This window comes from Dicentrarchus labrax, unplaced genomic scaffold (genome assembly GCF_905237075.1).
Source record: "Dicentrarchus labrax unplaced genomic scaffold, dlabrax2021, whole genome shotgun sequence".
NCBI classification, from domain to species: Eukaryota; Metazoa; Chordata; class Actinopteri; family Moronidae; genus Dicentrarchus; species Dicentrarchus labrax.
This window is the reverse complement of record NW_026136720.1, coordinates 15,289,479-15,310,181: the sequence shown is the minus strand read 5'-3', so window position 1 is coordinate 15,310,181 and position 20,703 is coordinate 15,289,479. Positions and strand designations below refer to the sequence as shown.

General features: G+C 39.8%; 1 protein-coding gene across 1 annotated transcript; it reads right to left on the bottom strand.

Annotated features, from left to right (window-relative positions):
* Positions 1-9: 9 nt before the first annotated feature.
* On the bottom strand, positions 10-15,845 carry pkp3a (plakophilin 3a). The gene is made up of 13 exons (XM_051380684.1): positions 15,398-15,845; positions 11,159-11,250; positions 9,854-10,632; positions 8,551-8,674; positions 7,322-7,526; positions 5,681-5,855; positions 4,632-4,749; positions 4,373-4,537; positions 4,094-4,276; positions 3,842-3,995; positions 3,033-3,228; positions 2,382-2,469; positions 10-1,280 (listed from the first exon to the last, which is right to left on the bottom strand). The coding sequence occupies exons 1-13, from the start codon at positions 15,618-15,620 to the stop codon at positions 1,239-1,241; spliced, it is 2,544 nt and encodes an 847-aa protein (XP_051236644.1). The 5' UTR covers positions 15,621-15,845; the 3' UTR covers positions 10-1,238.
* Positions 15,846-20,703: the final 4,858 nt, after the last annotated feature.

Here is a 20,703-nt window from a genome sequence, read left to right as displayed (position 1 = left end):
AAAATGACATTTCGTTTCCAAATCTGTTTCTTTATTAGCTGAAAAATATCCAGATGATACATCCGCCTGCACACAAACACAAAAACAAATATTTAAACAAGTCACAGAAACACAAGGTCACCATTTATACCACAGAGCTGTAAGATTCAATCCAACTTTTTTTTTACTTTTTTCTGTATAAATATTTACAACTTTCAGAAATAGTATTAAACTATGTTACTTTGCCAAAAAATAAGTTTCCGTGGGTCTGGATCTAAACAAATACTAAACAAATAAAACCTTGTGAGCTCTTTCACACGCACACCATTTATTACAAGAGATAATTATAATGGCACATTAATGAAAAATATACAAACATAATGGTACTCTATGACTCCCACCATTGTGTGTTTGACAAAGTAACAAACACATCAGCATTTATTATGACAAGACTGAGATTTTGCAAGCTTACAAAGCACATAACTGAAAACGAAAGTCAACTTTGGAGGCACAATCATCCCAAGATTTCTCAATCAAATGTATTAACATCCTAATTTCAGTGATTGGTATTTGTGTATTGTGCAAGATATAAATATATATCCTGTGGCTTACATACAATTTGAACTAAAATTTTATAATTTTGACTCATTCATAAACACATATTTATCAATCTAAAAACTACAAAAACAAAAAAAATTGTTACGGTATAAAAAACATTTGATTTCTGCATAAAAGAGAAAGCAATATTTACAAAAATGCCATGTTAGTACCACATTTGTTTGCATTCATGTTGTAATTGAGGTGCAACAGTGAGATAAGGCACAAGGGTCCACCTATTGTCCATCAACAGCTTTTTCAACCGATTCAAAACTGCAGAAACACAAACAGCCGCAGTTTAGTCTGAAAACATGTTGCTTTGAAAGAAAATAAATCCCTGATTCCACACTAAAACATACAGTGTTCAACAAAGAGAGTAAATTGATTAAGGTGCACACATTTGTCCATCCATAGTCCACCGAACAGGATCCACATTCCTTGAACTGTACAGACTGTCCATCGAGTTTTAAAAATACACTGGAAGTCCTTTTCCATCGGGTAGATCCTCCGTCGGGTGTTCATGTTCTCCTCACAAAATATGGCTGACAAAAACTGAACCTACGTTATCTTTGAACAGTATAAAAAGTCTATTTACTCCGGGCTGGTAGAGTGCAGAACTGCTAACTGTTGCAGAAGCGAACTGGTTTTTCATTACGTTCACCTCAGATCGAAATATCTAAGAAATCCGCTCTTGTAAACCCTTTCTGTAACACAAAGAAAAAAAGAAGATAGTGTCATGGCATTGTATGGACATGAAACACATAAAAAAATATTGTGTATAATTAAGTATTTGTTCAAATATCAATTAAACTGTACACCACAAGGGTGTCAACAACAACTCCCTCTGTGTTGAAATTTGACCTGGAGGGACCTCTGAGCTCACAATACAACACAATCAGAGGTTTGAAGTGATTCCAGTTTATGTACATACTTTTGTTCCAACATGATGTACGGTATCGGACTATTAAAATTCAAACTTTATGTGAGACAAGTATTAACATATTATTTTTCCTTTTTTGCTCTGTTGGGGCTTGTTCTTTAGGAAATAGGCTAAACACCACTCCCTTGGGAGGGGCAAGTCGTGATCTGTTAAAAGGCAATAAACGCACCTGGCTCTGCCCAAGAGAAGGACTGGGTGTGTATGTGTTGAAAGAGCAGCATTGAGCAGAGATACATGTGTTTTGAACATGTGCCACCCAACTGACGTGGGAATTGCAGTGAGAGGAATGTCATCTCACACACACACACACACACACACACACACACACACACACACACACACACACACACACACACACACACACACACACACACACACACACACACACACACACACACACACACACACAATCTCTGTCACTCTCACTCTTTTTTACGCACACACAAACACACGCAGACTTGAGAACAAGGTGGGGCTCCACGAAGAAAAAGCTTTTCCAAATTTAACTTGCTGTTCTTGCCATGTTAGAGGCTAACATGAGTGTGTTTTTGTAGTATGGGGATCACCACCAAAGAGTGTTTTAATAAGATATAAGTGCTTCATAGTCATACATATAAGTTGCTAATGACATTTTCATTCATCAAGTAAATGTAGGGATATCTGTGCCCTCCCAAACCTTTCAACAAGTTTCAACACACTCATTCATGTTTAAAAAACCTGCTGCTGTGTGATTTGATGGTTACATAATACAAAATGATGTTTAACCTCAAACATAAACTCCGCTGAGTACGTCCCCTCAGTTTGTTTGGCTACTCGATCATCAATCATGCAGCGCTCCTTTTCAGTCATTTCTACAGTCTCTTACCGTTTTGTATGAGCTGTGCAGTTTCTTGTAATGGAACATGTTGCTGAGAACTGTGGCTGCTGCTTTGGCTGCTTTAAGCTTCCCGGAGCTGGGAAGAAAGATTGATTCAAAGTTAACACTCGGTACAAATTTCATGCAGATGTCTGTATCAGGGTTCACGTAAGTACACATTTAACTAGTACAGCATGTTGAAAGATATGTAATAAGACTTATATACAAATAATCTGGAACAGTGATGTGTGTCTCTTTTTCCCCCTAAAAAGTACAATTTCTACATTAAAATCCTGAAAATACTTAAATTTTGTTGATTTCTCAAGCTTTCCTGCTGGACACAAGATGTCTCCTACTTCATTGTAAAGTCAATTCTCAGTGTTTGTGCACTGGTGGATTCAGGTTTCTACAGCACACTTGTACATACTGGTTGAATACTGGACTTCCAAACTATTTGTGATGTCACAAATTATGCTCATAGGCCACGCCCCTTAAAATCTGATTTTCAGTGAGCACAGAGAAACTTTCCACTTTCAGCAGAGGAATGTGAAAACATCCGTCTAATGTCAAACTCTGCACATACATCATTCTGCACAGTGACGCTCAAACATCCAACTGTAGGAACAAGAAGAAAAACATATTTTTAGGGAGACCACTCACCTGTTGTCATGTGAGGTCTTGATGCCGATCAGTTTGGGAATGCCATCGAAGAAGTTGATGTCTCTGGCAGCTAATGAGCTGCTGGTCACCAGGTTATTGAGAATACCACAGATGTTGACCACCACATCGCTGGTGGGATCCTTCTGATGTCCGTCGGCAGGCAGCTTGGTCACCAGGATGTTCACCACCTTCGTGGCTGAATAAACCAAATGTATTGTTAGGATCAAATGTTTAAAACCCATTATCACAACCATATAATTCCTATTAGCAATGGACAGTGCATGAACACACCATTTACTGCCATTTACACATGAGAGATTTTCTGTATATTTTTTTTTTTTTTAGGTTGTTTATGTTTATGTTGTCAGGCAGATGAGAAAGACCAACTGAGTTTTCAGTGTTAATTCTTAATAAATATTACCAATGTTTGTACCAACTTTGATTATTCCAACTTGAATTATTAAATCTGAATCTTAATTAAATCCCTTAAATAATACCTACAATCAAGTTTTTGACTTAACTTTTTTTTTACTCCTGGAAAGACAAGAACTCCAATCACGTAAATGCTTTTCAAAGTAAAATATTTCAATGCTTCAAATTCAGTGGTGTTTAGGTCTCAACATTAACATTCACAACCAGACAAATCCCAATTAAAGTCAGCCTTGGTGGGAGGAGTGTCATCTCACGATGCACAAATTACACAAACAGTTTTTACTGAATAGGTTACAGGTTAACTAAATTAAAAGGTAACTCATGGGCATCAAATTATCTATCCACAACGAGCATAAAAATCAAGAACAAAGACTGACCCATGTCATTCTTATCTCTGGCATGGCGGGACAGATTCCGGAGGAGGCCTGTAAGAGAACGCAGCTCCACATCCTTGTTGGTACGCAGGAGTTCCAGCAGCACCGGCAGTATGCGTTCCTGCTCCAGAGACACCTGGCTAAGCACTGAAGCCCACTGCAGGACAATGAGAGACAGACAATTCAAATATGGGACAAACTTACATTGCTGCATTTAAGTGCCTTTACAGGAAAATCAATGAATAAGTTGCGTACCCTCTTGTCTCCAGCTGTGATGTTCTGCAGTGCTCCTGCAGCTGCCTCGCGGGTGGTGGAGTTGATCTCACATTGCTGCAGTGCGTTCTTGTACACCCCCACTATCTGTGGGTGCCACAGCCACTCAAAACCCTTCGGCACCCGAGCAACCTCGGTGAAAGTGGAGAGATCCTGGTTCTTGCTCTGTCAGTGGAAGCAAGGTACAAGAAGGCAGCGTTGAGATGGACAGTCTGGTTCATGCACGATAAATGCTGATGGGTTAATCTCATGTGAGCGTACATTTTTGGCTTTCCTGCTCTGAGGTGTAAAGCAACCAATGGCGTCACCCGTTCCTGAGCCCTGAGCTCTGGTTGGTCCTTCCAGGCGCATCATGGAAGATGGAGGCATCTCAGTGTAAATCTGGTAGGAGAGGTTCCTCAAGACACACATTGCATTTTCCACCCCCTACAAATACACACACAGACACAAAGTGAATACACAAAACTTGGGCTGACCAGAAAAAGCAGCTTAAATTCAGCTCCACCTCTCCTTGTCTCACCTTGTCATCTGCCTTGCTCTCCTCAAGGGAGGCCTTGATATATTTCACCAAAGAGTCCACCAGTCCATGTGTTTCTCTCATCTGCTGGCGGGTCTTTTCATTCACAGAGCTCAGATTCCTGAACGCACACAGAGCGAGTGAGAAGGTTATTATAGTTTTGTACTTTTCATTAGTTTTATTAATTTTTGTTTTTGATTCAGTTTAGTTTCAGTTAGCTCCCAGAGTGGGTTTTTCTTATTTGAGTTAAATCTTTATTATGTTTAGTTTTGTAAGTGTTTTTTGTTATATTGTTGGGGCTTTTATTGCCTTTAATCCATAGTATCAGCTGAAGAGTGACAGAAAAGCGGGGAGAAAGAAAGAGGGGACGGCATGCAGCAAAGGGCAGCCTTGGTACATGGGGCGCCAGGTCTACCAGGTGAGCTATCTGGGCACCCCAGTTTTTTTTATAATAATATCATGGGTATTTGTCAGAATAGGTATTATAATACAAACACATTGACTCACAGTCATGTAGACATCCCCCTCTCAATAAACATATGCACAAATGCCTCCTCCTCCTTACAAACCTGACAAATAGGGCGAAAACTAAAACTAGAAACATACACAATATTGATTTGGTTAACTAAGTCTAGTTTTTATTTCAGTTAACTAAACATTTTTTCACACCTAGTTTTAGGTTTTGATTTAGTTTTAGTTAACTATAATAACCCTAGTGCTAGATCAGAGGGTTTTTCCAAGTAAAATTAAGTCAGGAATTGTGAATGTCATTACTTTTTACATGCAGGGAGCAATGCAAATACTCCCCATATGGCAATTAATTTGGAGATGAAAACCCTCCAGGGTGCACATAAACAGAGCAGAACAAAAGCAACTGGCAGTAGGAGTGACACAGGCTTTTGCAAACAACAGTGAAGAGTGATGGGTGTGGTAAGTTCCCAAAATGCAAATATGGTCATGAGAGAAAAAGCCGACACAGGTGATCCAGAAAGAATTTCAACAAAGGAGCATGTTGCAACCACAAAGAGAAGACACAGATAAATGAGATGCACCTGAGACATCCTGTGGTGTTGTAGAAGATTTCCGCCTCAGAGGCGGATTGCTGGATGCTGTCAGAGTCTCCGCTGATTGACAGAGGGATGAGGATCCTCTCAGTCAGATCATTAAGTGTCTCCCTGGCCAGTTTCTGCTTCAGGTTGTCTTTGGATGAAAGGTTCCACAAGATACCTGCACATATACACACCAAGGGAGTGTCAGCAAAACTGAGTTATGCTTCATTTTGCAAATTGCTGTTCTTTAATTATTTTACAATAACTTCAGTTTCAAGAAATAGTTCAACATTTTGGGAAGTAGGCTAATTCTCTTTATTATATTTAGATGACAAGATCGACACCACTCTCATGTCCATCCGTTCAGTATGAACCTACAACCAGCAGCTTGTTAGCTTAGATTAGCATAAAGACTGGAAACAGGGTCCAGCTGTGGCCTTGCAGACACCACAAACAACACCCCTACAAAACAAGACCCCTACAAACCATGCCCACAATCATAATTTGTTAGCACTGAAGGCAGTCAAGCAGTAGCGGAGTTCAAACCATGCCTCCTCCAAAAACACACCCACTTGTACTTAAAGTTATGGTGGCTGACGAAGACAATAGACCACAGCAGAAGCTAACCGGCCGCTTGCTGTAGCTTCATATGTGTTCAAACATAAGAGTGGTATACATTTTCTCATCTGACGCCTGGCAAGAAAGTAAATAAGTGTATTTACCAAAATGTTCAACTATTCCCTTTCCAATTACAATGTCTTGCATGGGTCAAATGAATTCTAAAACACTTAAATGAAGTCCTTTCACTACGAGAGAAATTCAAATGGCAGTGAAGCTAAAACATTAGTTCACACTGTGTGGGTAAGAGAAGACCTCCATGTCACATTTTGGCAAATTCCCCAGAAAAATGTTTGCTGGTACTCTGTTATCACAAGATTCTGACTAAATATGTGACACCATCATGAGTTCTTCCAGTGATACAACAGATACAAATCAAGGTGTAACAGCTCAAAGGAAAGAATGACAAGGCCCTCACTCATAAAAGGGAGTGGCATATATAGTGTTGATCCACAGGCCCAGACAGCTCCTACATACTCAGTCTTCCCCCACTTCACACACCCTATAGAAAAGACTGCACCTCCGACTCCTACTCTGCATGCACTCACAAAACTTCACACTACGGAGTCGCAGTTGCAACATCCATTAATTCCATAATTGTAAATGACGACAGCAGATGAGTTTGTGAGAGGGGTGAAGGGTGAGTCAATTGTGGAAACCAAACATATTTGGACTTGAACTGTGAATGACCAACAGAGAAACAACAGCAGGGACAATAAAGTTCACTTAGTACTGAAATAAAGAAAACTGTTTCTCATATCTTCTAAAAAATGAAACTCACTCAAACAGTAAACGTGTCTGTGGATTCTTGAGTCTAGTTGCAACTTGCCAGCGTCCTCCTATTTGTTTGGTGTGGATCAATTTCAAAGGCTACTGTTCAAGACTTTCAAGGACGCCACTGCCAAATAATGTGACTAACTCATCTGCATTCATTTTTACTTGAGGCAAAACAAGCAGTCGGAGATCAACTCCACCTGTTGTGTCATGTATTTTTACTTTAATAACTTAAAGAGAAGGTTTTCCTACCTGTGATGTTTTTGCGGAGCTCATCGTCGTTCTCTTTAAGTGCCTCGACCAGCTGTGGGATGCCGCCCTCCTCGATCAGAGCCACCTTGTTTTCCATATTCTCATAGATGAGGTTGCGTGTGGCACCTGTAGCGTAACGCTGCACTTCCTGGTTTTCGCTGTTGAAGAGCCTCACCAGTTCAGTAATGCCCCTATAGCTACGCACCTAAAGACGGGGTGGCAAAAAACAAAGTTCTATTTAGGATTTGTGAATTTTTCATTTGTCAGTGTCACCAAACTCAATTTCAAGGTTTTTCATTAGCTTAGAAACTAAATATACACAGTCATCTCATGGATAAAGCCCCTTTGTTTAAATTTAATTCTTCTAATATTCAAATTATTCTAACTTTAAGTTTTTGGTTGTATACATTTTGGTTCAGTCTCAGTTTCATCCATTCCATTCATCTCAGTGTCCCTGGGTTGGATCCATGGTGCACAGGCATGCATTACTGTCAGCCTCAGTATTTTTTTTTATAGCACCACAGGGAGTTGCCAGATCGGGAAATATGCCTATTGTCTTTCTTGAGGAGAGTTACACAAGAGTTATTATGACTTTCTGTATGGTAAATATTTCTTAAGGTGCTGAGATTTTCTTTGACCTTCAGAAAGAGTCCGGTTAGCTGTTTCCCCTTGTTTCCACTCTCTATGCTTAACTATGCTAACCAGCTGCTGGCTGTAACTTCATATTTACAGTACGAAGATAAGAGTGGTATCAATCTCATCTAACTCTCAACAAGAAAGTGAATAAGTTAATATCCTAAAATGTTGAACTATTCATTTTAATATGAAATCATCTGTATCTCTTTTGATAAAACTCATTAATCATGGACTCTAAACCAGCTCACAAGAGGCTGTAAATAACCTAAACTAAACGACTGAGCTGTCATAATAGTGTGTCACATACGATAAGAGTTTGAATCTCTACCGTATCTGCCATTCAACACCTATAGAGGGAAGAGTCCAGATACGTTTACAGCGCTGAGACAAACTGAGCAACATGTGGAACAACTGGAGCGCACCAGAACAGGAGCAGAACTGTAGCTTCTTTATGTCAGAAGAAATGGAGAAGCATCCATCAATGGACGCCTACACAGGAAAACAATCTTCATAACTGAGTTTCTCAATAAGGGATTGCAGAGAGGAAAAGACCCAGAGGAATTCTAACCACAAGTTCAATCTGTTTGAAGTACCTCGTTTTTGGCGTCGCTGTCATTGTAACACTCATGTTGAATGTAGGCAGCACCCAGGACCTGCATCTCAGGGTCGGCCTCTCTCAGGTATTGCACGGCTGTGGGCATGTCCAAGGAGGTGATCCTACCGAAGGAGCAAATTAACAAATTTAACCCAAAGAATTTAAAACCTTTAATTATGTAATTACCCAACTGTTATGTATGGTAGCACAGAATGTGTTTTGTGGATGGTTGATTGAAAAGCAACAGTGTAGCCACAGTAATTTTTCATAGATGATTTGTTTCTCGTCTGCAAAATGCAGCTTGTTAAATTTCTTTCTAAATCACAAAGTGGTCTGCAAATCCACTCAGCTAACCACACGCTGTGGGATGTGTGAAATGCGAGGCCTGAAACTGAGCTGCCACACCCAAAACCAGTCCTGCCGCTATGGAGCCACCTCCCTATCCACAGCTCTTAGTAAAAAAGACAGTTCACATCACACACACACTCCCTCACTAAAATCTCCTGACACATGAAAGTTGTGACACCATCATACTGGTGTATCACATTCACTAAAATGTCACTGACGTTCAGGAAAAATACAACAACCTGAGTCAGCAGGATGACTAGCGCTGGTATATCTGTCACTGAGTATTATAACGTAATTAAAGTATAAGACTAAGATTATTATATATTTTTCTTATTGTCAACAAATCCCATTAAAAGACCAAGTTAGTCAGTCTCTCAGTACTGTCTCACTTTGCTAGCCTGTCTTTGGTTCTCAGGCCCAAGCCCTTTTGTTCCTACTGAACACATAAAGCTTTAACTCAATAAATTCTGAACTATATTTCTTAGCAAAGGCTCCTCAAACTGGAGTAAATAGTGGGACATTTGTGTGGGACAATTTTTAGCAGTGGATTAACACACATTTGGTGCATGCAGGACAATGTATGTTGTAGTGTAAGTGTAGTTTTTGCACAATGAGAAATAGAGGCTCTCATTGGAGGATTAAGATACTGTTTATCAGGATTTGCCTCGCCTGATACTCGTTCGCAGGATCAGCGTATTGTTGGTTTTGGTCTTTTTTGGATTTACCGACAATAGGAAAGTTGTACAAAATCTCCCAACTTATCATTTACTCCTCTTGTGTGAGTCAACATAGACATGTACTCTGAACTCTTAACAGTCAAATGGGAACATTCTTGCAGATACTGATTTGCATGTTTAGTCTACCATTACACATTGTCAGCGACAGTGTGAGAACGTGCAATATACCCAGTGCTGCAAATGAAAACATCATTGTTGTTAATGTGAGCTTCTCACCCGCTGAGGTTGCCCATGCTGGCTCCCATCTCCATCTGCCCACCAAAGATGTCCATGCCCCTGCCCACACTTTGCATGCTTTTGACTGACATGGCACGGGACATGGTGCCTGGACGCTGCATGAATAGGTTCCCTTGGGAACCAGAGGACACTCCAGATGTGATGAACCCTCTGTCCACTCTATCCCCTCCACCATATGTGCTCCCACCTGAAGACATTTGCTGCATGGTCCCTGACATGGAGCCCATGCTCATCCGGTTTCGGTGTGTAATCCTGCTGATGGTGCGGTGGGCTGGACCTTTGAAGGAATGTTGCTGGACGACCTCCGCCTCTCCTCCTGTCATTCCTCCGCTGCGGGTAAGAGTGCCACTAAGAGATTGGCGCATGGGTGCCGAAACGGTCATAGTGCCTCCTCCTTGCCTCACCTGGCTGGTGTAGCCATTGATTGCACTCTGAGCATACTGGCGGCCGTAGGTGGCGTCCCGGTCGGACACCATGCTGCCAGCATCGCTGTTTTCGACACCCCAGGAATTTATCGGCACTATGTGCTGTCGCATTGCATGCATGGAGAGGTTATCTGGCTCCATTCTGCTCTGCTGCCTCATGGTGCCCCCTTGGTAGCCGCCCATGCGTATGTCTTCTCGATAATAACCACCACCACCACCACCACCACCACCAACCCCTCCACCTCCGACACTGATCTTGTGGTACTGGGCCATGTCTGGGCCAGCAGACTGGCAGCTGAAGCCCCCCCTCTGGGATACACGTGGAACGTGAGGCTGAAAAGAGAAATAACTGTTACAATCAAATGTCTAACAAGAGTTTCTCACGGTGCTCTAATGAACTGTATGTGCGGGTGAATGTGTTTCACTGCATACTGATAAAAATGGTGGTTTCTAAATTTGATATATGTCATATTCATTTCCATTTCTCATACAAAAATAAAGAAGAGGAGAGCATTATTCTTGACTCAAATATAAAATGTAGACACATTGGAAAGCTCTCTCTCTTAAGCTCAGAGCTCAAACATTTGAGGCACAAAGCCAGCATCTTCCTGTTGAATCACTAAAACAGGAATCTAGAGGGTGGACTTGAAAACCCTGAGCTGATCAGCTCATCACAGCCAACTGAGAAATACCACAGCTGCTGGGCCCAGGGTGACCCACTGTGGCATCAGCAGACGGCCAGTGATGAAGTTTGTTTTTTATAGCATCCAGTTAGAGGACACATTACATGATCAGCTGAATATTTTCATGATACGTGTGAATACATGCTAAAACGGTAAGATAATGTTGCAGTACTCACCATTGTTCTGCTGCCTGAGTACATAAAGGAAGATTTAGAGCTGTAATTTGGGAGAGTGCTATGATATTTCATTGTTGAAGAACCGCCATAGTCTGGAAGGAAGCAGAAAAACAAAATAACTAATTATTAGCACATTCAATATCAAAATTATCATTAACTCAGACTGTCGAAGCCTCATATTAACTTCAGATCAGCCGTTCTTTTCATTATTTTCAAAGTCGCCTGACCTCCATATTAAACTATTCAAACTTAAATTTTTTTCATGTAGAACAAAAACATTCTTGTTCTGATTTTAAATGTTGAGATAATTCATGAACAAGCAGTCTACATTAGCCATCTCTCACTTCTTTAAAAGCCATTCGGCTAAACAAAAAAAATGTAACTAGTCAGCACTTCGTGGGGATTTTATGACTAAAAGACACATGACAGAGTTTATGCGTTTATTCTTAAATTCTTTACAGTGCAGGGTGCGACAACTTCCTTTTCTTTGGATTTAAGTTATGAGTCACCTTCAAGCAAATGACAAATTTAGGATTTTTAACCTTTTAAATTTCTAAAAATATTAATTAATGTGATTTGAAATCATGTAGAAGCAGAACAACGTTGGCTATCCTGGCATTACCTTGGCCAAGAGAAGAACTTAATGTCTTGAACACTTTTAATAGTGTTTGTTGAGTCAATTGAGCTCTGCCTCATACATAAATAATAACCTGACCTTTGGTGATGTTACTGCACGTAACTATCCAATCACTGAATCAATTTTACTTTCACATAGCTCATGTTTCCACATTAAAACTAATTAAAAAAATAAAAGATAAGAATATAAGAAATAAGTGAAATTATCAAGAATATTATTGATGTAACAAATCACAGCCATAAGGAGAAGTCATGTCTTTCATTTACAACAATGAAAGACATACACTTTGAATAGCAGGTGTCCTGTTGCACTGAAGATTTGATTGCACACACAGACTTTAACAGCAGGACCTGACCGGTCACCAGCTCTGGTTACCCTTCACTCAGAGAACATTTCACATCTGACACACAAAGACACTCACTCAGTTCTCTCAGCACTGAGTGTGTGAACGTTTTCCTCTTTAAACCAGAATAGAAAGTGAACTGACAGGTGAGTGGTGAAGCAATGAAGCAAAATGTTCAATGTTCACTAAGGTTTATGGACTTAAACATCACAAAAAGTGAAAAAAACCTATTAGTTATACTGTAAGTATCTACTAAATTGTAATTATGTTTATATAATTTCTCACTGTGTGCTTAGAAATAATTAAAAACTGAATTCAGAGATTAAATTTGTTGTTCCAGGTACAAAATAATAAAAATAATTTACAGTCAGACTCCTTTCTTATAATACATCCATGATGCTCACAATGTTAATGCTAATGCTAATGTTTAGCAGGATTAAAGTGCCAACTTTCGGCAACCTAATTTAGCGCGTTAGCATTTCAATATTTGCTAATCAGCACTAAAGACAAAGTACAACTGAGGCTGATGACGTCTGATAAAAACAAGGTATAGAATTTTGATCTGATAATGGAACTAGATGAAAAGTTAAAGGATCGCCAACACGTTTTTACACAAACACACACAAGTCCAAAATACCAAAGTGATTAGGATTCAGTCTCTGGGGAACGTGAACATTTGTATAAAAATGTTATAGCAATCCATTCAATAGTTTTTGGGATATTTTAGTCTGGATCAGAGCGATAGACTGACTAAAATGTTCTTACATGAGGCCCGAGCCGGTGATAAGTACTTAATCCATGCCACAAAGATAATGATTCAAAGCTAACTAATGCCTTGTGATTGTACCTCTGCTTATCTGTGAGTGTGCTGTAAATTGTATGTTGAGCCTGAACATGTGTGGGTTTAACTCTTCCCATGTGAGCAGAGGGGAGGGGAGGGGTGGACTGTCTTCACGCTTCATTTCTATAGACCACACACACACACACACACACACACACACACACACATACACACACACACACACAAGAATGACGCCGCGTCACTTGGCCCGGCCCCAGCCCAACCCTGACAACGCCCAACACACCTTAGCAACACGCTGAAAACACACCTTGAAAACTCTTGCGAGGAAACATTTTGTTTCATCCTTGTTGTCTTTTGAAAAAATTGACTATGTTCGCAAAACTGAAACTTCACACAAACTCACTTTCGGCTGAGACTTGCCCACCTGTGAACACAAATTAGTCACTGCCATAAATGCAACTGCAGTTGTTGCAGCATTTAGACACAGATCCACATTCCTCTGGGTGTTTTTTCCTCACGTGTGAACACTCGTGCATTCATAATGACTTCCTCTAAAGCCACAAACCACTGAAATGGCAGCTTTCTCTGTTGTGTTGTTAGGAATTCTTTGTCTTGCGCAGGTTTCAAAAGAGAGGGTGGATATGACGTGGCAGCATTTTATGACTGTAGTGTGTTTCCCTCCCTGCAGAGCTCAGGGTAAAGGACAGTGATAACAGTGTCAAACATCTCGCCCAGCCTAGTTTTTCATACAGCGTGGGCTATGTTTGAACAACGTGGTTGCCAAGCATAAGAGAGGTAAAAGCAGGCATTGACCTATTAAGCAGACGTGCTGTGTGTCCCTCTACATACCAGCAATTAAAATTGGCACGAACAGCATGTTTGTCTGTTTCAGGTATTGTTGGCGCCGCAGGGAAATGCTGAAACTAGAAGAGTGAGAAAAAGATTCTTCTTTTAGTGGTCGTATAAACAAGGACCTGATGTCAAGCTGCTCCCTGTAGTCTGGGGGAACACAATGAATTATGGGACGTTGAAAGAATGTCTCTATGAATCACTCAGCAGCAAGCAGGTGCATATTACCAGATTTTTCAAAAACAACACAAGACTGTGTCCATGAGTAGCTCCACATTTGAACCTAATTCAGGTCATCAGACCCATCAAACTAATTCCCAACTCTCCCGGAAACCTTTAATATCCCCTGTGGGAGTCTCACCACTGCTGCTTACTTAATAATCCCACCTTGACTTTGCGCCAGCGCGGCTCAGACAGACACCGTTTGACAATGTGACGTCTTTGAACAGACAACAGCTGGTTCTCACGACACTGTCATCTCCCAGGTATCTCTTGAACCCTTACCTCTTAAAACTGAGTAAGACCTGAAACCCAACCCCACAGAGGGAGGCTTTCTCCTCAGTCTGTGATCAGGGACGTTTATGAAAGCAGCACTTGTTTGGGCCTGTTACACATTAACCCTTTCTCATGCACAGGTAGACAACACACAGGACGGTGAGCTCGCTTCTGCATGAGACTCATCTGCTACGAACCTGCAGAGCAGCTGAATGGACAAATTCCCCGATGAGCTGTGTACAGGACTGCAGCAGGGACAAGCATACACAAAAACACCACACAAATACACACACACACACACACACACACACACACACACACACACACACACACACAGCAGGCGTAATGATGCATGCATTCTTGCACTTGAAAGTAAAAGCTACTCCACTGATCTGCATCACTTTGGGGAAGTACAAATTCCAGTAAAATAAATAAAACAGAAAGTAGCCTCTTTAGCAGAAACAATAAGTCGATCGACAGAAAACCTTTGGGTTAATGATTTAACTGATTTCTTATATATCTTAAATATTTCCAGGTTTTCTTAGTCTTGAGAGTAAAGTGAATATTTTTTGGGGTTTTAAGTTGACAAAACAGCATATCTGAAGACCCCACCAGGGGCTCTGGAAACTTGTGACGGTCATGTTTTGCTATATCTGATATTGTATCTAGAAAATATTAATTATAAAACCAAAAATGAAAATGCTCATCAGTAATCATTTTACATGTTTACAATATATGAATATGATTGTGTTGTGTGTTTCAAAAGTTTTTTGAATATATAGTTTATAAAGAATGTTTTATGATTAATGTTACATCTCCTCACTGGTCCCATCAGAAAACCTAAAGCTCATACATAAACTTCCTTTACTTCAGTAACTTGGAGTAAAGCCAAAAGAAACACGTTAACAGGCCTGGCTGCTGATACAAGAGCTTAAATTCCCGTCCATAGCACAGATAAGGGACCGGCTATAAACTCAGCACTATACAGGAACACCTGTACCTGTACCTGTAGCTGTGCGGGGGTTTTGAGCGGTTTTTACGTTCCTTTGCGCTACACGCACACGGCATCATAGCCATGAAGCGGAACATAAAGAGAGCCTTGTTAATGTTTACCTGACATGGCGTAGTGTGAGGTCGAGCCATTCTGACGCGGAAGTGCGGATTTCTCCGCCAGTCTCATCTGGACCTGCTGCTGGACGCGCCGGGCTCTGGCCACTTCGTCCGACACGGAGCTCCCATTCCCGATCTGGATGTCAGACGGGAGCCCGTAAGTGGTGACCGAGGTGTTGGGCTGTAAAGCGGTCAAAAACACGTTCTCTGAAGCCACAGTACTCATGGTGACAAGATAAAGGACGAGACGCGAGTGAGAGGGCGTCTGGATACAATCCCCCGGTGTGGACAGGCTGTCTGCGCAGCTGAAACTGCGGAGGGAGCGCAGCGCGCACAGGAGCGCAGAGCTGCAGGAGGTGGAGCCTCAGAGAGTGGATACCAGAGTACCTGACTCACAGGTGTGAGTCTTATTCTTCTCGGGGATTTTACGGTAGTTTGCATTCTTAACATATTACTGGATATAGTCTCACTCAATGTCCCATGTTTTGAACGCGTTTTTGAAGTCCAATAGCTTTCACAAAGCCAAACAAGTATTTTATTCCCTCCACACTGCGTCCACACCCCGATTTACTCTACTTGTCTCTACTTGCCCTGTTGTTCTTCACACCTCACTGCTAGTTGATCATTTAAAAAATGATACCGACGGTTTGGGAATATATTCTGATTCTCATGAAAACACATGTTGTCACTCAGTATAAGGATTTTATATTCCTTTATATTAATTTCCCTTACATAACCAACTTGTTTCAGTTCAACAGATGACCTGAACACAGAGGAGGAATGCAGCTGAAAGCAATACAATGTTGCTCTATTGAAAAGTGTCCTGAGATTACTTTTGTTATGAATTGGCACTATATAAATCATATGTAATTCAAAAATAAAATTTAATTTAATTACATTTACTCAAGAACTGATTACTTAAGTACAGTTTTGAGTACTTTACATGAGTATTTCCATTTCATGCTGCCACTACAATTCATTTGACTTTTTATTAATTTATTTGTTTGCAGCTACTTTGCAGATTACAAAACAATAATAAGATGATAAAATATGATGTACTGTTGTAGATTAAACTCCTCTGTATATAAACAATACACAAAGTAGCTGCTCCACACTGACCAAATACAACAGTAAAATGTCAGCAATAATAACACAGTAGATTAATACTAATAGGCCCTAACTAATACTAATTGTCTGCATTGAGTAGGGTACTTTGTCAATAGTTTAAATACATTTTGCTCATATACTTTTACTCAAGTAATATTTTCAATTGATTATTTTTATAAAGCAGTGTTGTTACTTTTAATTAAGTAAAGAATCTGAATATTTTCTCCAACGTTGCTTGAAGATTATGTGGAAATTATCTTTTAATTAACTTTTACGAGAGGAATTAGAGATTTGTGTCTCTTCAAAATGTTCAAATATACTTTAATGCATTGCATTTTTGATTTAATGTAAAAAAAAAAAAGTTATACCGTTAAATACAGTTATGTATTATGAACATTAAACTGCACACAAAGATCTATTGTAACAGGGATAAACAGTGAAAGTGAAGTCATATGATTATGGTCAGTCATATTATAATTATTAATGAGGTGTGTCATAAAGCTCTAATTCATTAACAGTATGATGCCACAACTCATCCAGTCTCAACACTGTTGTTTACAATTGTGTAATGTAACTAAGTACATTTACTAAAGGACTGTTCTTAAGTACAATTTTGAGGTACTTGTACTTTACTTGAGTATTTCCATTTTATGCTACTTTCTAAGTAAATGTACTCAATGCATCACTAATAATAATTTAGTAATATGTGATTCTCGAATGGGCCATTCAGCATTAATGAGTTATTTTACTTTTGGTACTTTAGTATATTTTTATGCTAATACTTATGAAATAATAAGATTTTCAGTAAAAGTAGATTGTATTGTATTACACCGCTTCTTCCACCACTGGTTGGTTAGTTTTGCAAAAACAGTTTTATGTATTTGTTTTGTTCAAGAGAGACCTTACAGATAAACATTGTTACATAAAGACGAATAATACAACAGATATAATGTATCCAAGGCGTCCAGCTGAAGCTAACTCGCAGCCGCCATCCGTGTTTCTAAAGGTGAGTTTTGAGTCACAGAAGTGATGTGATGAGTCTAAAAAATCCACTCCGCTAATAAAACAATGTGAGGTGTTATTTTGTCCTCCTTTCCCCAAAGAGGATTCGCAGAGGGTAGACAAAATGAAAGCACTTTACACTTATATATATATATATATATATATATATATATATATATGTGTGTGTGTATACTGTCCTATGCATCAACTAAATTGATGGTAACTGATTTTGAATCAGTACCTCTGTGACACACTGAACACTATAAGATTCATAAAGTTAATATCTGAGTTATCTTGTGTTGGAGATGAATATACAGAAGTTAATTTGTTCTGTTTTTTCTTTTTAAATGTAATAATTACGTAAACACATGTATGTCCCATCAGCTTTAGTGTGCCACAGTAAACAGTAAGGCCTTTGTGCTCCAAGTGGTTTGAGAGCTTTTGATCTTTTCACAAATTGGCATGATATTAAGTTCAATCTTGCATATGACAACAAGTATGAATGGAGGACTGTTACAAGGTGTGTCACCTTCACGCTCTATTATTAAGTTGGAGCCACACCTAAGTTTTATCTGCTTTGTTTTATTTGGGCTTAGCAGCAATGAGTCACTGAAGCCAATGCGGAGAGCATTGTGCAGCATGGGAGTACAACATATTGCATGTACATGGTTTCTACCTGCCTGGATACCTGGATACAAGTTGAGAAACACAATACAGGAGCAGAATAAACATCTCTATACAACTGAATCAAAGTGTAAATAATCATCTCTGCTCTAACTTCTTTATTTCCCTGCATGGATTCCTGACCGCCTTCTTTTCTCCAGATGCATTTTTCAGCAGAAAAAGAAGACATGAGCCACAGCCTGTCTAAAGGTTATTCAATCAGCCAATCATTTCCCTCGAGGACCGCGGAGGATTTCATTTCCCCATTTAGGTTCATTTAGGTTTACACTGAAGCATGACCGTTTGCCTCCTGCTTCCTGGGCTCCTCATTACCTGAGAATTCACCTTTCAGTTGTTTCTTCACATTCCCTCCGAATGTGTTCACCCTGACTTCGCCTTCATTGTCACCACATATTTGTAAGTAGAAACAATCAATCACAGGCTCCCATGCATGTGCTCAATGTCCCTTAATGAGTCTGAGAGCAACAAAGCAATACATTGAAGGAATTTGGTATAAATATATTAAATAAATTAAATAAATATAATGAAATAAATTTTGACTCACCATTACCATTGAGTCTGAGTTGACTGTGGATGTTCTCCTCTCTGATGTCGTGAACCTGCTTGTTTGTGCGGGTGATCTGATCTGGTGGGATATTAGAAAGTGTTAAGTTATAGTAACAGACGCCGCCCTGAAAATTATAAGTCTAAATGCAGGGTACACACAAAACAAAGAGATGAGTCAAAGGACCGTATGACACCACAGGGTGTGTACAGGAGAGGGTGGCAGAGAGTCTGACTGTGATTTATCCGTACAGAACAAGAGAGAAAAGAAAAACTACATCAGGCTGTTTAGTCGTGATGTTACTTTTCTAGTCAAGAGGGAAGTCTTCATGGGAAGTTACTGAGGCTTTCATGTTAGAAATTTGCACGATACATCTTATTTGGGGTTTGTATTTGACATCAATGCTGACTTTTCTTTTTTAAGGATGTTGCAACATTTGGTCTATGACTCAGTCAGCACAATAGAGCATTAAAGCAGCTGTTTAACAGAATTCCCAGCCCATTTCAGAGGTACAGAGTGACAGAAGTCAGCCTAAAGGTTATTGACTCAGGGCAATATGTGTATGTGTGTGTGTGTGTGTGTGTGTGTGTGTGTGTGTGTGTGTGTGTGGCGTCAGAGAGAGTGATTTCATAAGAGAGTGAGAGTGACAACTTTGTTCAGCCTGCTGTATGCGTCAGGAACCAACTGTCTGTCTGTCTCATGTCTGTAATCTCTGAAACTACACAAACTGCATGCCAAAAACTACAAACATTACAAAAAAATACAAATAAAACAATATAGTAAGTCTTCTTCCTGTTCTTCTTCTTCTTCTTCTTCTTCTTCTTCTTCTTCTTATTATTATTATTATTATTATTATTATTATTATACACCTCCCTCATTGCATGCAGAATAATTCTCCTGTTGTGGAAATCTAAAAGTCTAAATTTCTATTGATAGATTCTATCTTTGTTGGCAATCATTAATCAGTGAGTTATTTATCAGCTGCCTGCTAGTGAAAGTTCACAATAGAGGTACACTTTGGGCCACCCAGTCCTTTTGAGGAGTTATGTGTGCGTGGTTATGGGTGTACAGGTTCTCGTGTGTTCATGTTCTAATTATTGGGCCTGTACTCATGGGCGGCTATTGAGGGGTGGCTAATTCAAAAGACAAAAAACTACATAATTGGATGAAGACATCCCAACTTTGAACTGTTAATTACCAACAAGATTGCATTGATATTTTCCATTATATTATATATTATTAGGCTTGTCACTTTTCATCCAGGTCAGAACAATAAGTAGCTTTACTTGTAATAGACACAACATTGACCTTTCTGTTCAGTGACCCAGTGAAATCCAGAATATTCACTCTCTTTCAGTCTCTGCCAACTCCTAAGGGAAATATCTGGCTCTTCAGCTGTTAAATACACATCAGTTAGTCGCTAACAGTGTCTGTCTGCTGTCTGCTGCTCAGCAGGAACTGTACAGTGGGCTTTTAGAGCTTTTTTGCCTGTTGTGGCCAAACATAACGCTGTGAGAGCGGTGATAATGTTTTAGAAAAGGTTGATTCAGGTTTATGGTGATTTTGGAGTCAGGCTGCTGTTGACTACCATTATGTTGTCTTCAAATTATCTTTTCACCAATCAAGTCTCATGAAAATATAATTAAACATGTTTGAGCTTAAATTTTTTAAACTTTGTCACAAGTGACAACGTAAGTGCCATGTCCTTGGATGAGAAAATAAACCTGTTGGCAGAACAAACACTGTGTGTGCTGGGTGTGTCTGCTGCCACAGTGCCAGAAATACAAGTCAGTTGAGTTTCTAATGTATTCAACTGTGCTACAGTGGGAAAGGTTGTGCCAAACATGGTGTGGATAGCACACTGCCCCCTTCTGGTGACTCACAGCAAACACCGTGGGCCTGTGAGCAGGTTTGAAAAAATAAGTGAACTAAAGAAAAGAGGTTGTTTTCAGATTGAGTGGCTTACTGTTAA

What these genes read in the sequence shown, in the direction of transcription:
- pkp3a (XM_051380684.1), bottom strand. Translation starts at nt 15,620, where the DNA reads ATGAGTACTGTGGCTTCAGAGAACGTGTTTTTGACCGCTTTACAGCCC. An exon ending in GCTCCGCAAAAACATCACAG is followed by an intron (nt 5,856 to 7,321) that starts GTAGGAAAACCT and finishes GTATATGTGCAG; the next exon opens with GTATCTTGTGGAACCTTTCA. An exon ending in AAGACCTCACATGACAACAG is followed by an intron (nt 2,470 to 3,032) that starts GTGAGTGGTCTC and finishes CTTTCTTCCCAG; the next exon opens with CTCCGGGAAGCTTAAAGCAG.